Source organism: Planococcus citri, chromosome 2 (assembly GCF_950023065.1).
Source record: "Planococcus citri chromosome 2, ihPlaCitr1.1, whole genome shotgun sequence".
NCBI classification, from domain to species: domain Eukaryota; kingdom Metazoa; phylum Arthropoda; class Insecta; order Hemiptera; family Pseudococcidae; genus Planococcus; species Planococcus citri.
This window is the reverse complement of record NC_088678.1, coordinates 51,930,359-51,952,157: the sequence shown is the minus strand read 5'-3', so window position 1 is coordinate 51,952,157 and position 21,799 is coordinate 51,930,359. Positions and strand designations below refer to the sequence as shown.

Here is a 21,799-nt window from a genome sequence, read left to right as displayed (position 1 = left end):
ATAAGCCAAAAATCATCAAAATATATCATTTCAGAAATTATTGAGAAAATAATTGACCACAGCGGTGCAAATTTTTTGGTTATGAAATAAGCAATTTTAAATTTCAAATTTTCAATCGTTCAGTAAAACTTTAAAAGTGGTCTTGGATTTTGACATCAATGCGATCTTTTGGAACTGAGCCATTTTCCTCAAAGCATGTTGGGTAGGGGTTAGAGCGAAAAAACTAATTTTTTCAAAAAATGCCTCCTTTTTGAGGTCCCATTATATTCCCTCTCCAAAGGCACCACTGGAACTAAAAAAAATTTCTGAACGATTTTTAATTCAAAGTGAAGGTTTCCACTGAATTTGGTCAAAAACACCCGATATTTCTTCTTTTTTTCGCGATCCACCCCCAATGAACAAGTTTTTTACTGATATCCATGGCTGGCTGTTTATCCCATAATTTTTATGATTCTATTCTCGAAATTCCATGGGTTCTGATTCAAATTTTGTTTTTAGTATAGATAATGGACTTTAAAATTGATAAATTGCTGTTAAGTGTAATAGAGAGCTCTGAAAAATGTTTAAGCCTTCAGCCTTGGTTGAGTATATTTTTGGGAATTCGAAATTCAGATTTCAGCTGAGCTTAATGGGAGATTTGGGTTTTTGGTTCCAATTTCTAACTTTATGGTTTAACAATCAGAAGAGTTCAGTTCTCAGTTCCTGTGAGTGACTGGAGCTTGTCAGATTCAGTGTATGAGTCTGGTTGCGGTTTACCAACAGTTCTTGTAAGATAATCCGTGCAGATACTTTAAATTTCGCGAAATCCCTGTAGAAGAATAACGTTCCATTTTGAACGAGGCACTATAGTCATAAGCCTCCTGCAGGCAAAATTTTTCACCCAGCAGCCAATCGTCCAAGTCTAAAGAGTGTCTTTTGATCGTTGGCAGCCATCGAATCACATTCAAGTACACCAACCCAGCGGCTAGCAGCCTGGTACCATTGCACACACGCGACAGCGACTCCATCGCAACGTTAAATCACCGCTGTAAAATCACATAATTCCAGGCATATGAACACTGAAGAGCTCATAAGTGCACAGAAGCAGCGATGGTGGAAAAAATGGTACCTATAGGTGGGTCGACTTCGACTATCGAGCAAAAAATCTACGGTGAAGATTTTTGGTAGTAACATTAAAGGCTAAGTAGGTAGTTGGGTACATTCTGTATAGAAATGTTTATGACGTAGATCATAAGAAAAGAGAAAAAGTTAAGCGAAGTATATAATAAGGTGTTGAAAAAATGCGTGGAGAAAAAAAATCGCGTTCAACGACTCGCATAAAAAATTAACAATTTAATAATGTGATAAGTGGTATAACGAGAAGGGATTAGAAGAGGAGACTTGGAAAAAGGATCGTAGAGAACCGATAGGTACATCGGCGCAGAACGCGCTAGACAAGGAAATGAAGAGGAAACGTGCGGAGGGACAGGTGTGTCGAAGAATAACGCTAACATTATCCCAAGTCTTGTACTACAAAATACTACAATAACGCTTTATCTAGTAGCGGTTTACAGACGAAGGGATTACTATAACAAAGTCGCCTTACGATAATATTTTTATTATAAAGCGTCACCCATCCGGTAAACGCGGTATGGTTGGTTAGGTTCGCGATAAGGATGGCATATTGACAGTTTTGGGGAGAGTAGCAACAATACGGCGGGTTTTATTGGTCGGTTCCTTATCAGCGGATACATCAGGCTCCGCCTTTGCATCTCTGGACCAGAAGATTTTCAATCTTTATAGTGACGTGTGTGTGTATGCGCCTCTGTCGTGCCGACGTAGTAATTCTCTCTTCTGTTTTTTCTTCGCTCTGCTCTAATTAGTATATCGTTTAGAAGAGCTCGTAAAAAGCTTCGAAAAATACCAAATCAAAGGTTCTTTTTTCACTCGCTCGCTCTTTCGCTCTTTTAAGCTCGTTTATATACCTGTATTATTTTTTTTTTCAACGGTAATCGTGATTAATAAAAGTTTTAACTACGACTGTATACCTACGCCACCGTCGTTGTGCAGGGGAAAATAGTCACGCGATTTTACAAGTAACGCCGGGCAGCGTAATATCTGTCCCTTATGCCACCGCAGCACAACAACCAGTAATTCGCCAACCATGGATACGGACAGTAGTGACGATATGTCGGCTCCGACCGCCAGAGGTTTCGCGAATTTCGAAATGTTCATAAGGCAGCATCGAGCTACAGTCAATGCTTTCGGATTAAACTTAAGACCATCGACACCCAACAGCATCAATGATCTTTGCAACTCCGCCAATACCGCCGATCATCAGAAATACACGCCACCCAAGCATCATACCATAGACGCCATACTAGGGTTAAAATCCAAAAAAGATGCCAAACATGATCGAAATGCTACCGGAAACGAATCTAGTGGTGAGTTTTTTCCATTTTTTTTTCAATACTCGAGTGTTTTTGAGCACAGCCTTTGAACTAATATGCCATGAATATTTTGCTTGGTAACGCTAACGTTGAAGTATTCTTATCAAATTTGATAAGAAACCGGTTAGTTTTGATGGATGGCCCAATTGAACATACCTTTGAACAAAAGCTGAAGAAGATGATGTTTTATTGATCTTCGATGTTTTGCGATCAAATTTCATACAAATTTGTGAATTAATCAACATCTACTTGAGCCCTGCAGAACAAATAAAATCCAACAACAATAGATAAGGTGCCTAGGTTATGCACTTTCAAATTGCACCAATGTTTTCGATTCAATTTTTTAAAACTTCCGATGATTTATATTTAAATTTTCTTAAACTTCCTCCAAAATAATTTGTAGAGAAAGAAAGAAAGCTCAAAAATTGCCAAACTAATTACAGTTTCTTCCCATAAAAATGTACTTACGTCTCTTACTTTGCATATCTTCAAAAGGCCTAAACATTGCAATTTGAAAACGTGCTTAAAATAGTTTTCCATTACCTAGGCATTTATTCAATGCTAGGTACCAATCGAATCATGTTACGTCTTCAATGCAACAAGCCTAACGTATCTACCCATGAGATTTTTTATCCTCCGCAAGATCCACAAGACTACATTTTTGAATTTTGGAGTAGCAAGAATACGTCAAGTCAAACGTACAATCCTTACAGGTTCACATAATTTTTTCAGTGAAGAGATGGGGGGGGGGGTCCCAGAAGTTTTTTGTTCGTATTAACACTGTAAAATCCGAACTTCCAACACTTTGGAACTGGTTTTGTCTCATAACAAATAAGCAATTTCATTCACGTTCGCTCTTCTAAAGATCAAAAGGAAAACAAATGTGACCCCCCTCACTTTTAAAAATGTTTACTTATACCTACTTTGACAAAAGAAGAAAACGGAAATTTGAAATTTATTTCATAGCCTATTGGATTTTTTATCAAGAAATTCATCGATGAAATTTTGAAAAAAGATAGGTAGAGGGGAAACTCGCTTGTTCTTTGAAAATTTTTCTTCAATGGAAAAAGTATGGGGTTACCTATTTACGTCGTGAAAAAAAATTTTTTGATAAAATTATAGTACAGATGAAGTATAAAGCATCGATTGAAACCCTAAATCTTCATTACAGTACAATTTAGAAATTATTCGAAACACTAGAAATTGAAGGGAAAAAAGAAAAATGGGGGGGGGGGAAGAATGTTTTCCCTAGGTTTGCAAAACCAGTTCATCAGTAGGCCTAATATACTAAAATTCACGATGTTCCCGGCATACAAATCCCCTCCCCACCGCCACCACCACTTTTACAATTCGTAACTCGAATATAGTCGTTTTCCTTTTTAGATTCATACGTAAGATAACCTCTCGTTTTTTCCAGAATTTTAAAGAATTACTGACTTTTCTGTTTAAAAAAATAGGTAGGGCTATAGCTATACGAGTATACTCGCAAATACATAGGTCCACTTTTAAGTTCGATTGCAGTTAAAGCTGGTGGAGGTTATTTTTGGCGACGGTGCAATTTTATCTGCCCCTTAATCAGCCTATTAAAAATTACCAAAAAAATCAATTTTTTCCAACTTCAGTAAGTATCAATACTATTCATCAAAACTTTCTTCAAAATTCTATCCTCGCTTCGCTTTGCCGTTTTTTTTTAAATCCTTGAACCTCTTTCACGAACACGAAATGTCCATACGAATTTTAGCTGCCTAATTAAAAATCCATTGACATTTTTTAATGTGCCTACGTATTATTCCATCCAAAGATAATTTTCATTGAAACAGACAAATTTTGAATAAATTGCCTGCTTGAAATTTTGATTTCTTTGCTGTTTTGAACCTAACTTTGAACCCCTCAAATTTTCTTCGTTTTTGATATCAAACCTAGGCAGGTACATTTTTCAGATGCAGGTGTATCATCGCATTAAATTTAGTTGGATTGAAGTTTAAGAAATTTTACGCGTTTCAAGTTGGTGTTTTTACTAATTTTGCCCTTCCTCAAAAGTGCCTTCGGTATATCTCTAAGCTTATAAAAAACTAAAAACATGAAAGGAGGAAATAATTCAAATCATGGGTTGAAAAAAATATTAGGTAGGTATGGAAATTTTGAAAACCCAATCAAACAAAATTCAGTAATTACCTACTTTCAAGTTGAACATAGAAAAAATTAAGAAAAAATATATGAAATGATATGAAACAAAATTTCTTTTTTTTTTAAATTTGAACTACGAGTAGGTACATAGTAAAAATTGAAATTTGAAATCTTTTCTTTCTATTTCAATATGGATATTAGAGTTCATAAATCATAGGCACCTAAGGGAATAATACGCAAATCAAAATTAATAACCATTTTCCCATCCCCATTACTTTGGTCAAAACTCTATAAAAAGATCGGGGGGGGGGGAGGTGAAAAATATTTTTCAAGGTAGTGATTTATTTTCAAGTTGGCGAAAAAGAAGTGAAAAGGTAGTGATTTTCGGTCAACAAATTCCTGTAGACATCCTGATGTGGATTTCCACAGACGAATTTCAGGTCCCATCAAAATAATATCTCTAGAAATTGGGCATTTCGGGAAAAATTATCAAAAATCATCATGCATTAGGTAGGTATATTTACTTTGATAATACGATACTTACTTAATCATTACGATGTACCTAAGAAAAATTACTCAAATTTTTAGTTCTTTTGAAAATTTTGAAAATTTTTCATACGTTTTGATATTTTTTTTTCGATTTTCTTCGGTTCAGGTGATCCTTTGATGACTAAAGACATCAAGACATCAATAAGAGACTAGACCACTCAAACTGAAAAAAAAGAACAATTGAAATGTATTGCAAACTTTGAGCTCTCACTGAGAAAATCACACGAAAATTCATTTGCCTATGGTTTTGCTGGGCCCCATCGAATTTCAAATGAAAACTGAAAAACGACCCACTCTAAATAAGTATCTATTTTTTAATTAAAATATGAAATTTCGACAAAAAATGAAGTCGTGCTGCTTTCTTGCTTCATAATTTCATTAACTTAATGATTTCTTCAATATTCATTCACAGATTAAAAGTGACAAAAAAAATTGAGAAAAAACGACAAAAGATTTGGTTGAGATCGATTTTCTTCAACCGTAATAATCTTACTCGCATTAGATCTAAGCCTGTGGCAAAATTAAGGAGGGGTGGTGGAGGATAAAGACGTTAAAAATTTTTGGTATCCATGATATTATTCAATATCGGTTATGTTACTCTGCAACATCCATATTCAACTATTCATAAATTAAAGGAACGAAGCAAGCTCGTTTTTCCAGATCAATGACCCCCCCTTCCCCGTTTCCTCCTCTTTCTAGAAAAAAGTTGTTTTTTTTTTAAATTTCAAGTCCGTCTAATGAGAAAACACACCACAACTTCAACACTGTTTTATTCCCTCTTCTCCTTATTTTCTACATATTATTCCTTCCCAATCGACCCAAAAAAATCAATATAATAAATACCTAGCCAAAAATTGAAATTTCTCAATAATGAATTTTAATGTTACTTTCAAAGGTAAACAGAAAGATTCTATGCTAAAATAGCCCACCAATCTTCAAAATTGAAAGAGTTACAGCCAGTTAAAAAACATGCTTACAAAAATTTCAATTTTTTAAGATTTTCGATGTCATTTTGTAGACCGAAAAAAGTGTCTGAGTTATCTTAAAAATTCAAGAAACCAGAGCCAATAAAGTTATTGAAACTTGTAGCTCACTTGAATATTCAAGCCTAAACAAAAAAATTACAACTTTAAAAGCCGCCTACACCTAAATGTACCTAGAATTACCCACCCACCTATCTAATTTTCGGTGACAATTATAAGTCACGACTCAACTCGAAAAAGAATACATTTCATTTACAAAAGGAAAGGGGAAATGCAATAGAGGTAAGACTTTTTAGGCAAGAAATTGCTAAAGGTACCTACTTACGTTTGTTTGTATCGCAACAAAAGTTAATTTTTAATCACACCGCACACCGCGAAGTAACTAAATGAAAGCTCAAAAGAACGAAATACGTACAGAATAACAAAATAAAACAAAGGAAGAGAGAGAAAAAACTTAACCAAGTGAAATAATAAGCTAAAAAGAGTAACTACAGAAAGAAAGTTTGAAAAAAAATAAATTAAAAGAATTGGATTAGTAAAGTTTAAACGATAGACAGTATTATTAATGAATAGCCTCAATAGAATACCTAATATAATGAAGAATTTTTCAATCCTAAGCTACGTAATTTTTATCGCAGCAAAATAGAAACGTTTGAAAGCTATAAAATGCTTTTATTATTTTAATACAATTAAACGCGTTTGCAGCGAACTTAATTCAACGAATTTAATATTTTCATCAAGTTAGTTCCATTTTTTAATTAAAGATTTTTTTTCAACTCCATGAAAAAAATAACTGCTAATATTAAAATCAAATTTTACGACAATCTCAGAAAAAAATTAATTTTTTCTCGACGTAAAAAAAAGTCAGAAAAAATAAGATTGCGAACACGTTTTTCGTATATTTTGGATCAATATTAGACGAATAAGTGGGTAGATTTTGCACCTTACATAAGTTTTTCATAAAAGGGGAGTTGGGGGGCAGAACGTAGACAGGTAGCTGTGATTTTTTTACGGCATGTTGAAAACATTTTATGAAAATGATGTAGATAGGTAAAGTTGGTACTTGGTAGGTAAAACGGTGCGTTGATTACGACAACGTATCAAACCTTTGCGCAACACAGTTAGTTTGTTCAACTCGAATTATGAAGTCCTTTAGCACCGGAAACTATGTAAATACAGGAAAACAACATTAATTGAAAATCATATGAAACTCAATTAAACGCTTAGTCCGACGAGTTGGTTCTCTAATATGGAGTAAACTAACGATAAACTAATTACAAAACTTAATTAAGTATTAACCGGTGATAAAGTTTAATCAATTTTGAATTGACGGGCGAAAGCGCATGGTACAACTTAATGACAGCTTTACATAGTCGAGACATAAAAGGGCTTATTTATTTGAAGTTTAGACAAACAAGAGAGTTTGAAAATCATTTGACGTTTTGTACTCGCGATTCAATAATGTCGCATCAAATTGTTTACTCATTTTGTTATTTATAGTTTTACAAAAGTGTGTAACGACGACGGTATAATCGACTGGAGATTTCCATTATCATGTGTGTGATGCAATTTTTGACCAGAGGGTTGGTTTTTTTAAACTTTTTTTTCATTAAAGAGCGGTAAAATCGATTTTCGGCATAAAAATCTATGTACAGTTGGAAAACTGTTCCTCTAATGATGAAATTATTCAAAAAAAATTAATGCAAAAGCGCTCCATAATTTTTTGGTGAAAACATTGATTTTTGCTTAGCCTCAGTTTTCTTTCATCTATTAGCATGATCATTTTCTTTCTTTTTTTCAAATAAAAATTTTGCAGAGAATTACCTACTAAAAAATACTTAATATAATTGAAATTAAATCTTTACAATTTCAAACACCCCCTGCCCCTTTGAACTATACATATCTAGCACCCTGCATTCATCCACCAAGTATATTCTATACTTAGATACACTCACAAATCTTCAAAAAAAAAACTGACTCCCTTGAAGAACATATTAATCTAGGTGAATCATTGTAATATGTAAACATGATTGACAACTGCTTTATCCAGATTATAAAAAAAAAAGCAAATCCTTTTTCTTCTTTTTCTTATACGAATGGTTCGAAGAGCGGCGTGGTATTAAACATGAATGGAGACTGGAGAGATTTGTTGTATGTATCTGTAGAGTAATACAAATGATTGGACTGTGGCGCTTCATTCTGACAACGAATATTGGTAGCAAGTGCTTAAATCTCTTGACACTTCTTAACAAGCTTGCCGCCCGGATTTTATATACAAACCGGGAAAATCCTCTTCGAATCATATCAAAACGTGCCCACGCTAAGTTGTGTATTTTTCCGAGTAAATCCGATTTAACATGTATAGATGTGTAAAATTAACAATCAATTTTTATCCCATACATGTATGTAACATTAAGCATAAGGGCAAAATGATTTCAATCATTTAGTATTAACAATTTAATTTATTCTATACGCCACCTAAAAATTATGTGTTTAACACGTGGCAGAGGTCTTCCGCTCAATTTAATCATTAGGTAGGTATTAATTTTAGAATTATTTCTTCCTTAGGCTATAATATTATATAAACTTCTTCCAAATATTTTAGGTATGTGCAGATGCGAGTGCGTATTATAGTTTTTGAGTAGGTGTGGAATTTTTTCAAAGATTGATTTTTTTTAGGTACCATAACTATGCGTTCAATTAAGAAACGTTAACTCGATTCGTGAATTAAAAAAACAAGAAATTGTATCTATTTATCAAAAAATTTTCAGACCAATTTATTCCAATTTTTTCAGATCTTTCAAATACCAATTCTAGGTACACTACAGTTTACACACAGAATAGGGGAGAAGGTCAATTTTTTTTCAAATTTAACTTGCGACGTATTTCAGTGGAGTTTCTTTTATTTCGAAAATTCGAATTTTATTTACCCGAGTCACCAATGGCTAAATTGCTCCGTCTTAAAAATTGTTTTCTTCGATCCAAAAACCAAAAAATACATGAAAAGCGAACGCCAGAGAATAATTTTGATCTGAAGGTATATTTAATGGAATTAATGCTGCCCACCAGATTAGTTTAAAAACGGCGAAAATTCGCTAATTCAGAAGGGATACTTCGGAGACAGTATGTACATTTGGGGCCCATGGGAGGTACGGGATTGGATTTAAAATTCCTCAAAATTTGCAAAATCAATAACCCATTCTTTTTCGAACATTTTGTACTCGCTATGTTTTTTTCAGCTCTAAAAGTACTCGTATTGTGCAGCGACGTCTCAAAAATGCTTAAAAAATTTGAGAGCAACCAAACCTCCTCCCTCAGCCCTTTTCAAGTCTTTCATGCCCCAAATTAAAGTAGGTATTTACTTTACAATCCATAAATCAAGGATTCTTGTATCGGATACTTTTTCGAGTTTTAAGGCGTGACCGTTCGTTCAATTTTAGAGCAGAAAAAATCAAAGCGGTAGTAAAATTTACGAAAATTACAGAAAATACATATTAATTTTCAAAATACGAGTATGCAAGGGTTTCACCCCCCTTCTCCCATTTTATTCCAAGACCTAAAAGAAGATAAAACTAGGGGGCGATGAGTAGAGAGATTTCCCTCCTGGGACTGCTAAATAGAGAGCCCTAGGCAAATATATTTTTTCTCATCTGTTTATACGTATTTTCAATAGAGAACACATACTAGTAGATATAAAATGTATTTCCTGGCACTGGAGTAAGAATTCTTACAATACTTTTTAAATTCAAAAGTATGTGGAAACTTATGTGAAAAATTTCACATAAACCTTCACATAGTTTTTCATTCAATCAAATTCAAAAATATTTACAAAACTTAGATATTGAAATGAAATGCAAAATTTTTTGCAATACTTAAACATTTCAAACAAATGCAAAAATTTCATCAAAACTTGAACATTTCAATGAAATGCAAAAATTCATTCAAAACTTAAACATTTCAATGAAATGCAAAAATTCATTCAAAACTTGAACATTTCAAACAAATGCAAAAATTTCATCACAACATTACCATTATACCACTAGTTAAAGAAAACATTATCTCTAATAAAGCGATAACACAAACACCAACACCTTTATCATAGAAACTGATTCTTTTAACTAATGCACCCACCACATGTGGAGGTAGTTATTGAAGAGAAATTTTTGCATTTGATTAAAACAAATTGACATTTTTTTTTTCTTTCTATTATAAAATAAATAATGAACACTATTGAAAAGAGCCACCTTGAATTAATAAAAGATTATGTTGATTGGGAGGGAATTTCAAAATATCAAACACTATCAGAAAATTTCATAAGGGAATTCAAAGGCAAAGTAAATTGGAGTGCAATTTCAAAATATCAAACACTATCAGAAAACTTTATAAGAGAATTCAAAGATCAAGTACATTGGAAAAAGATTTCAAGATATCAAGATCTATCTGAGTATTTCATAAGAGAATTCAAAGATCAAGTAAATTGGGAAAGGATTTCAGTTCATCAAGATCTATCTGAGTATTTCATAAGAGAATTCAAAGATCAAGTAAATTGGGAAAGGATTTCATGGCGTCAAAAACTATCAGAAGATTTCATAAGAGAATTTAAAGACAAAGTAGATTTTAAATGGATTTCAAAACATCAAACACTATCAGAAGATTTCATAAGAGAATTCAAAGATCAAGTTGATTGGGGTATAGAATTTCAAGGTATCAATATTTATCAGGAAATTTCATATTTATAAAGTTCAAAGACAAAGTAAATTAGTGCGCAATTTCAGAAAATGAAAAACTACCAAAAGAACTTAAAGACATAGTAAATCGCAATATTTCAAAAGGCTTAATTGAACATATTTTATGTAACTTAGACTCAAGTAATATTCATATTGTCAGACTTTAATGATGTGAATAAAAAACTTTTTTATGAAAAATTTTTTCATAAAAGATGTAAGATTAATTTACAACAGCTCTATTTGTGAAAGGGTTATAAGTAGAAACAACATTATAAATAGTTACAATGTGTATTACTGTATCAGCAGAAAGAGCTTCCTTGAATCTAAATTTTAATTTTACGTTTGTGGTACTCTCCTTTATGCTTTCAGGTTGGCAGGTACAATCAATAGCTATTATGGGATATTTGTTGACATAATCATTTAAAGAACAAATTGGTTTCCCTTCATTACCATAATAAGCTAGTTTGAAATTTTTAAACATTTGATAAATTTTATTATAATCATTTTCTGAACTATTTATATTTAGTTCAGTTTTAGGATAATGTTCATTATTGTTGAGAACAGCTTGAACGTTTTCAAGGCCACATAAATCAAATTGACTATTATCCACTTTGATGTTATCATTTCTATTTTTTTGCATCCCAATAAGAATAAATATTGGATTCCCATCACAAGTATATTCACATGTATACTTTTTTGTTGTTATACCAGTTTTAAACTCATATCCCCAATGTCTAAAAATTTGTGGTAAATCTTTTGAAGCCAGTATTTGTTTTAGACATTTGTTTTCCATTTCTCTTCTCAATTTTACCTGTGACATTATTAGTGCAACATCTGTAAATTTTATAGTAATAGTATGTTCATTTGCAAAAGTACTATCAACTTGAAACATATTATTATAATTATTGAGATGGGTTTTTGTTAACCTTAATTCATGTGGGACGTGAAATACATAATCCTTGTGATCCTCATGATAACCAAATAGTGTTTCTAAAGAATTATTCAAAGTAAAATACCCAGATTTGTTCAGAACATTTGAGTTTGGAGAGGAGATATTCCAACCTCCATCATTGTGAATCGAATCAGAACCAAATGAAACAATTCCTTTCATAGTAGTAACCACACCTGGCTCTTCAACTGAATCTATTATTTTATCACATTCCAAATATTCAATTTTTGAAAATAAATGTGGTAGTGGATTAGTAACAAATGATATTTTTTTCAAATCAAGTTCTGGTACAGCACTCTTGTCAGAATTTTTAGTCACTGTAACAATTCCTTTCACAAGTAATCCACTTCTATGTGGATGGGTAATGACATCTTCATTGTATGTTCTTATACGAATTTTACTGTTTGGTTTATTTATGTCATCTTGTGGAGAGGGTCTGTAGACTACAAAGTCTTCACTTTCAATGTAATTTTGTATCATATTTATAATAGGAAAAATTTTTTTTTATTAAAACTTGGATTTTAAAAGTTCTTCATTATAGAATTTCCCTTCAATTTCTTCACCATCAGTATCTTTAATAGAATAAGTTACAGGAGTTGTGTGAAATATTTCATCAACTACAAAAATTTCTTTAGTCCAGTTATTCTTGTACTTGTTATCAAAAACTTTTTTATATGCAAAAATTCTAACTCTATCTCCCTGCTTAAATTTCTGATTCGATTTACATTTGGGTTTATTTTTGTTAAATTTCATCAAAATTTCTTCTGCATTATCCTTATCAACTTTAATAGGTGGCATACCAATAGTTCTATGAACATCTTTTGTGTTATATTCTTCTAGTATTTTAGGTAAAATATCAATCCATCTGAAATTCTTCCTCATCTCAAAATAAATTTTCAACTTTTGATTTAATGTTCTGTTGAAACGTTCAATTATTGCAGACTTTTCCTCATTATTGGTATGATACATTTTAATGTTGTGTTTTTTCAACATTGTCTTGAAAGTTTGATTTACAAATTCCCCACCTTTGTCCACATGAAGTAAATTGGGTTTTCTTTTCGAGATTTTCAAAATATTTTCAAAAGCATCTGTAGCTGCTTTGCCTGACTTATTCTTCAAAGGTTCAATCCATACAAATTTAGAAAATGTATCTTCAACATTGAGCATATATTTAAAACCATCATTTTCTTTGGAATATTTGTCCATAATTAATAAATCAGCTGCCCATAAATCATCAATACCTTTGGTTACAATACTTCTTTTACAAAACTTTTTCCTAATAGGTGCATGTAATTCTTTAGCTTCTTCCATTTATTTATTGTATATAAAAAAATCCTTTGAAACTTTGTTTAAAAATTTCATTCACATTATCACAATCTTTATCAATTACCAGAAAACCATGTTTAGTTTTCCAACAAATATTGCACATTTCCAAATATTCATCAAATGTTACTAAATGTGAGACATGATTATCGTAGATGTGTCTCGAATTTCTAAGATCTTGCATAAAAATTGCCAGTAAATTAAAATTATCTCTTATACATTGTTTTGGACATTTTGAATAGGATTGAGCTAGATAAAAGCAAGAAATATTGTAATGTCTTCCTCTCAGATAGAAATTTGCTATTTTATCTTGAGGGTCTGTCAAAACATCGTCAAAAATTATAACTGAATTTGGTTTCATTTCTTCAGGTTCTTTCAAATCTTGAGGTAATATAGTACTAAAACCAATGTTCTGTTCTGGCGATGTTCTGTTGATAATATCTATTATGTTTTTCAATCGAATATATTTTTCTTGATGAGATGTTTTTGAGCAAAGATAAATATGGGTATATGTATTTATTTCCATTAGGATTTGAATTAAAAGATTGGTTTTACCACAACCTGATGGACCAAATATACCAGCTCGAATTACATTTGGAAAATTTCTATTATATCGTGGACCCACCTCCTTGTAATCATAATTTTCAATTTCAATAGGTATATCACTTTTAACTACTTTTATAATACGTTTTTTCTTCATTTATATTAGGATTTTTTTTTTTTGTATTATAAATATGAGATTTGATTTAATAGGCGAACGTAAAGGAGAAACTTTATCTTCTTACATTCACACAATATTTAAAAATAGAGTTAATCTGTGTTCTAATAAACTCTATGGAGTTTGTTTACTCATTCTTAGTCTCTTTAATTCTTTAATGAATGTAAGAAAACATAACAACAGGTTTGATCTTGTAGATGATCAAGGAAATCACGAGGAAATTTATATTCCAGAAGGTGCCTACGAAGTTACGGATATTATCAACGCTATAAGAGATAAAAAATTCAACTCTTTATATAATGTTGAGAGAAAAAATATACGATTTGATCTTTCAGAAGATGAAAAGAAGATGATACCAGTTCCAGAAGGAATTTATGATGTGGATAATCTAGAGAGTACAATCAAAGCAAAGGAATTTGATAAACTAAGTACAATAATACAAAAAAGGGAAGATTTACATCTAGATAAGTTATTAGATAAAGAGTGTCGTCATTACATTCACATTCCTGGAGATAAGTACAAAGTAGAAGATATCTTACAAGCAATTAAAGAGAGAAGGTGTGCAGCAGATAAATTGAAAATGAATTTAACACCATATACTCATAAAGTAAAGATAATATCTGAAGGTAAAAAAGTTGACTTTAGTGTACCCAACTCTATTTGTAGAGTTTTGGGTTATAGTGAAAGGGTTTTAGAAAAAGATGTAACACATCATTCAGATAGAATGATTGACATTTTTCCTCTTACTGCTATTCAAGTAAAATGTAATTTAGTGAATACAAATTATGAAAATGGAGAAGGAGGAGGTGGTGTAATATACTCCCACCCCTGGTCAGCTCCAACAGGTGAAAAATATTGGATAATCCCATATCACTACTTATACTATGAAATAAATACACATTCTTTCAGGGAAATTGTAGTTCAGATTGTAGATCAAGATGGTAATCTGTTGGATTTTGGTGATGAAAAAATTTATGTAGCATTGGATATTAGAGAAATGTAATTTTAAGAGAAATTCTCTTAAAATACTTAGAACTCAGCTAAAAATTTCAAACAAAGATGTCCACAAATAACTTGATTGAAATTTTGCTTTTGGTCAACATTATAATATACATTCTTTTGAAAATAGTTTAGTACTTCACTAGGAGGTCTTTCACCAAAAGAATCAAAATAAATTATATAATCATCTTTCTTGAAAAAACAAACCCAATGAGATCCCGATCCAATAGAATCATCTAAATTGATAATCATGCTTTCATTTCTTCCAATTTGTTTTGGTAGTTGATCTTTCATAAACACTCCCCTAAAATAAGGTATACACAATTCCTTTGCATATAATTCTAGTTCCATATTGGATAAGGGTTTAATAGGAATTTTTATTAACCTCCCTTCCTCTTTTTTTTTTTTGCTTTCACATTAACCCCAGCACCTTCAACAGGTTTTCGATGAGAAGCTGGATTTAAATATAACCCCTCACCTTCAACAGGTTTTCGATGAGAAGCTGGATTCAAATATAATCCTCTTCCTACTTTCTTCATAGCTAATTTGATATCTTTAGAATTATTTATAAATTGCAAAACCTTTTCGTTGTTTTCCAAACCTGTACCAGACTTTACTGGTTCCTCTAGTATATCAGTTAGTTGTTTGTGAAGAGGTTTTTCTTCTTTATATCTTTTTTTAACTTCTTCAACTAACTGATTGTTTGCTCTATGATTGCTATAGGCATCAAAACCATTTTTAATTATGGATGATGCCGCAGCTATAGCTGGTAAAGCAGCAACTAGAGCAGGTAAGAAACCTCCAGTTTTATTATTTGTGTTGATAAATTCCAATTGTTTTGCAGACAACTTTATCTTGACTGATTTCTTTTTAGTACGCGCTTTGCTGATTTCCTTCTTTTGATATGTTGTCACTGGTAAATAAGTTTCTTTCATCACACTGTTTTTTGTTCGAATCAATTGTTTGTGATCCAAGTTTAAAGTAATTGGTTTCCCTAACTTTATTCCCTCTAGAATTAACAGTTGCTCTTTTTCATCTAAATTGACAGGAATTTTTTCATAATTTTCCTTTTTCATACCGGTACCAAAGTACCTTTTTGCACCCATGACAGCATCCACAAGCTGAGCTTGTTTTTCCAATTTTTTACTTGTATCTTTATCACGTGCAATATTTGAAGCTTCTCTCTGTAATATATAATCAGCTTCATGAAGTTCAGCAGGATCTTCCATCAATTCATAAGCAACATCATGTCTCCTAGATGCATAATCCAGTTTATTTCTTGGTTCAACTCCTTTCAATATTTGTAAAGTTGGATTTGTCCAGGGTCCAGTAAAATTATGATCTTCTAAATGCATGGGAGGTAATGGAAGCTTCTTTATTGCCCAATTTGCAACTGTACCCAACATACCACTACCTTCTTTCACTTCACCATCAAACATCACCTTGGGAATTCTTTGTCGAATTTTGTCATTCAATATAGTTTTAAAGTTGTTACTATTCATGTTTATTACAGAAAAAAAAATATCATTTCTTCTTTTTGCGTCTAATCACTTTTTTTCTAAATTTCCAAATACTTTTCAAGAGAATCGTCATCAAGAAAATACATGTTTTCATATTTTGATGCTGGGAGCTTGTTCTCCCACTTTGTGTATTAGAATTATTTCCTTCACTACTACATGGAGAGTCACTATTCATTTTATAATAGGAAATTTTTTTTTTCAAAGTTCTTTAAGTTCTTGCAAAATCCTAACAATTTCATTTCTTAAATGAGGGTTGGAATTTCCAGCTTTCTTTTCACCATACAAAACAACTAATTTATCAAACAATTCAGGCAAGTTATCCCAATAAATATATTTATCCCCAGATGTGTTGGCATACAAATTCATTTTTTTGAGATGATTTAAAATTGGTACTATTGCCTTACCATCTAAAGATCCTTTTTGAATCTCTGAGTAAATTGTGATTAATTTTTCTAGATAACTATCTATGCTATCACTTTGATACAACCCTCCCCCCTTTTTCAGATATTTATCCAGTAAAGGTTTTATTACAGAAATGTATTTGATTCCACAACTTGATTTCACTCTGGAAGATGGATTATTATTTTGTTTATAACTACTGGTTTTATCAATAATTTTCCAAAAATCCTTTAAATCTTCAGAATCATACTCATTTGGATCTGGATTTTTTAATGTCAACAACTGCCATAAACCATGAGTTCCTTTAAATTCAATACCACCTTTAAACTTGATGTTATTACCATTAAAATTAATTTCTTCATTGCCAATCATCCATTTATTAATGTCTGGATCATATCGAATCCCAAAAGTAGTATCACAAATTTCTTTTTTATCATCAGCAGCATAAAATTGTAAATATTGTTTTGCTATTTCGCCAAGAACATTTTCATGAGAACTATTCCACTCAAGCATATTTTGGGTAGGTTGTGGGAAGGTTTCTGGAAGATTTTGGGAAGGTATTTGGAAGGTTTCTGGAACATTTTGAGTTATTTGGTTTCTAATTTTTTCTAGTGGTGTAATGATTGGTTTAAACTGTTCTTCTAATACTTCTTGCTTATAAATTTTACCTGCTTTACTTGCCTGATACATTGCCTTCAATTCCTTTCTTATATTAACATTTTCATTTACTAAATTGTAATTATTGCTCATTTATAGTAGAAAAATTTTTTTTCCTATTATAAAATGAAGTGTGCTGGTATTATTCTGTTTACCCTTTTTGTATCAACTTTACAAGAACATGATTTATTCTTCAGATCTCAAAAAATAGTCAACAATGAGGGAGTTACACTATTTTGTAACGTTACATTTTCAGAACAAGAATTTGTGTATCAGCTGGAATGGCTTAAAGATGTTCCTTTTGACATTCCAGAACGTTTAAGTATCAATAAATTTGAATATTTGAATTCAACATCGAAGAAAAAGGTTGAGGTTGTATCATTTTTGAAAGTTATAAATGAAGGACAATACATGTGTCGAATTAGAACAAAAAAATTTGGTGAATCTTCAAGTAACTATTACTATGATTATTTGGTAGTGTCGCAGCAAAATTTAAAGAGTCAACAGCATTTGGTGACAAAAACTTGGGTAAAATTGCTTATGGAAACAGAGGGAGTCAATACAAAAATTGAATGTGTTTATAATTTTGAGAAATTTCAGTCAAATAATAAGTGGTTCAATTATAACAATGAATCCATCATTTCTAATGAGCGAATTCGTACCACAGACTTGTTTATTGAAATCAAAAATCTAACTTTTACAGATCAAAATGCGTACAGATGTGTGAGTCCAAACAATGAGTTTTATACAGCTTTAGTGGTTACAAAAAATTATAAAAAGTGGTAATATCTTTTAGAACAGTGTTCTAAAAGAACAAAGCAGTTAATTAGATGAATATTTCCATCCTAAAGAAAGGAATATTTTTCTGCATATTTCATCACATTCCCTCTTGTTGCCAAGTGAAATGAAATCTTCTGGATCAAAATTGTGACCATCTTTCAACATTAATTTATGTAAAAGAAATTTCATATTTATAAAGTTTTTTCTATGGCTATTTATCAAATCAAATTGATTGGAAAATTTTTCAAAATCATTTAGAAGTTGTTGTTCTAAATGGGAAATATCACTTGGTTTCTGCCCTGTTAAATTAGAATGAATTAGAATATAATCGTCATAGTGTTTATGATAACCTAGTTCTTTCAAGAAATAAAAAACAGTTGATTTTTTCACTTGTCCAAATGTAGATAAAGCTTCTTGTAAATGTATATAAACCTCTGGACTTATAAAATCAGTTTGTTTTCCTTGATATTTCTCCAAACACTTTTTGAAATTACTTAACCTATTGTAGTTTGAATTTTGTTTCTTGAAGCAATGAGGTTTAGAATTATGTTTGTAGTGAATTACCTCGGCAAAACATTTTTTGCATATTAAAATATTATCTCGATCTTTGAAAAATTCTCGAGTACTTCCACAGTTTTGACACCTTTTGGATGGATAATACTCTTTTTTTGATACATTGCATATGAGACCAAATCTCTGTGAAGCTTCCTTCATAATCTCATAAGGAATGATTTTTTTCATTTCATTCAAATATGTATTCACATTTGTTTTCATCAAGTTTTCTCTCGTTCTCAAATATAACATCAATATGCTTTCTGAAAATTGAAACTTGTCCATGTTTTTAAAATCATTCACAACTTCTGGAGAAAGATTTCCATCCTCAATGTTGTATGTTTTCACTCTTTGCTTAGATTCTTGAAATAATTGAATATTGTTCCTTAAAGTATTTGTTATAAATTCATCCAATTCTATAATAGAACTCATTTTATTATAGAAAACAATTCTTTTAACTATTACATTTTTTTCCTAGATACCCAATCTTTCAATTCACATATGAAATCTTCTGATAGTTCTTGATTTTCTAAGATTTCTTTCCAATCTACTTTGTCTTTGAATTCTCTAATGAAATGTTCAGACAGTTTTTGACTCCATGAAATACATTCCCAGCATACTTGGTCTTTAAATTCTTTAATGAAATCTTCAGCCAGTTTTTGATGGCATGAAATCCAATGCCAATTTACTTGATCTTTGTATTCTCTAATGAAATGTTCAGACAGTTTTTGATGACCTGAAATCCAATGCCAATTTACACAATCTTTAAATTCCATGATGAAATCTTCTGACAGTTTTTGATAACGTGAAATTTCTTCCCAATTTACTTTGCCTTTGAATTCCCTTATAAAGTTTTCTGATAGTTTTTGATAACGTGAAATTTCTTCCCAATTTACTTTGTCTTTGAATTCCCTAATGAAATCTTCTGACAGTTTTTGATGAACTGAAATTGCAAACCAATATACTTTGTCTTTGAATTCCCTAATGAAATCTTCTGACAGTTTTTGATGAACTGAAATTGCACACCAATATACTTTGTCTTTGAATTCTCTGATTAAATTTTCTGATAGTTCCTGATTACTTGAAACATTATACCAATTTACATGAGAGAGTAATAATTTAAGATGCCCCTTTTCATTATTGATCATATTATTATTTTATAATAAGGAAAAAAAAAATTTTAACCAAAGTTATTTATATTAGTGAAGAGAGAGTTTTCAAATGTGTGATAAAATTCTGTCTTTCTACTTCTAGTTTATAATGTCCCCAAGGTAAAGTTTCATTGTCAAATATACATCTCTTGTCATCAAATGGAGATAAACCTCTTTTATCTTGTTCAAATGTGTAAATATTATGATTTTTACTTTGTATAATTTTCTGCTTGAAACTCTTTGTTATTTTCTTCTCTAAGCATTCTTTATAATCATTATGGGTGATTTGATTTTTGATTACATGTTTCTTCACTCCTTTTGCTCTTTTCTTTTCATCTTCTTCAAATACTTTGATGGAGTACAATTTAGAAGCTAACCCTATGAATTCTTCAATACTTTTTCCTTTCATTTCATCTTTGAATTTACCAATAACTTTTTTATTAACTTGAGGAATACCATATATATTATTCTCAGGATAGTCTGATGTGTCAAATTCATCAATCATTCCTTTCATATCACTGTAAAAGTCTGGCGTTTTTATTGACAAAATTAATGAGTCTGTATCAGTATACAAAAGTTTAACATCATTTTTATATTCTCTCTTCAACCTATAATAGAAATCATACATCAATGTTTTTGAAATATCTAAAATAGAAACACCCACATAAATTGGTTGATTGAAATTGATGTGAGTTTTTTTCATGTGAACAGCTGCAAGATCTTCTGCAAAAAATGTTGATTTTACAAAATTTGGTTTTGAAACATACTTTGTATATTTTTTACCTTCACTAATCAATTTTATATCCACATGATTTCGCACATTCATCATTGTTCTACCAAACACCGAGTTATTCATCAATTTAAAAAAGTCTTTTTCAAATTCATTTTTTGCATTTTGTCTATGCTTTGTATTTTTATCAATATATACTTTCATCCAATCTGATTGGTTGAATTGAATAACTCTGTGAATTTTTTCCAATTTCAAACCTGCTTCAAGAGCCTGTCTAAGATTCAAATAATGTAAAACATATTTCTTCTTATCATATAATGTTGTGAATAATTTAGGAAGTCTATTTTCATCAATAATATTTTCTGCACAATAAGGTAGATCAGAATGATAATCATGTAATGTTTCTGGATAGCTTAAATCAACTTCAAACAGATATCCTTTGCTTTGGTTATCTCTCATTTTCAAAATTCTACTGTAAGTAAAATCGTTTGGATTTGCCCACCAAAACCCTCCATATGGTAAATGTTTACTCATAGCCCATCCATATAAATTATTTGCATCCAAATACTGAATGAATGTTGATTCTTTATTTTTATCAAATTTTTCACCCATGTACTTATGATTGGCTTTTTCATATCTATTTGAACATTGGGAAATTCCACCACGCTTGGCATTTTCAAACATGTACAACATGTCTACATCAGTTATCAATTCCAATTTTTGTTTTGTTGTTTTCAACATGCAATCCCAAGCAAATCCGGGGGTAGTATAATACCAAAGTGGATCTAACTTGTAAATTTCAAGTGCAGTTTTTCTGAAATTTTCAATCACATCTGCTAGCAAGAGTACATCAATTTTATTGTACAACATTGTAAACTCTTTTAGATTTTTAATGTTGAAATGTTCCCAAATTTTTTGAGCACGTAAAAATTCCTGTTCATCTACATGTTCATCATTCAAGGAGTTGTAGAAATTTCCCCTAGATGGTAACTCTTCCTCATCATATTTTTCTAATGAGTCCATATAATCGTAAGGGTAAGCCAATTTTTCAGTCAACAAATTGAACAATGAATCATTTCCAGGTGGTACTGTATTATCAAACCATTTCTTTAAATTTTTGAAATGACACATTTCCAAGTTTTTAGCCAATTTAGAAAGTGGTTCAGATAGAAATTTGTATGAATCTAAAAATCTAAGTTCTATTTT

At 31.1% G+C, this 21,799-nt stretch overlaps 1 protein-coding gene across 1 annotated transcript in view; it reads left to right on the top strand.

The window, feature by feature from the left end:
* The first annotated feature begins 1,771 nt into the window (after positions 1 to 1,771).
* The window catches only part of LOC135836397 (retinal homeobox protein Rx1-like), a 78,454-nt gene continuing 58,426 nt past the window's right edge, over positions 1,772 to 21,799 (top strand). The window contains exon 1 of the mRNA XM_065351213.1: positions 1,772 to 2,423. Coding sequence (XP_065207285.1) covers positions 2,144 to 2,423 — 280 coding nt within the window. The 5' untranslated portion in view covers positions 1,772 to 2,143. The remainder of the gene's footprint in view (positions 2,424 to 21,799) is intronic.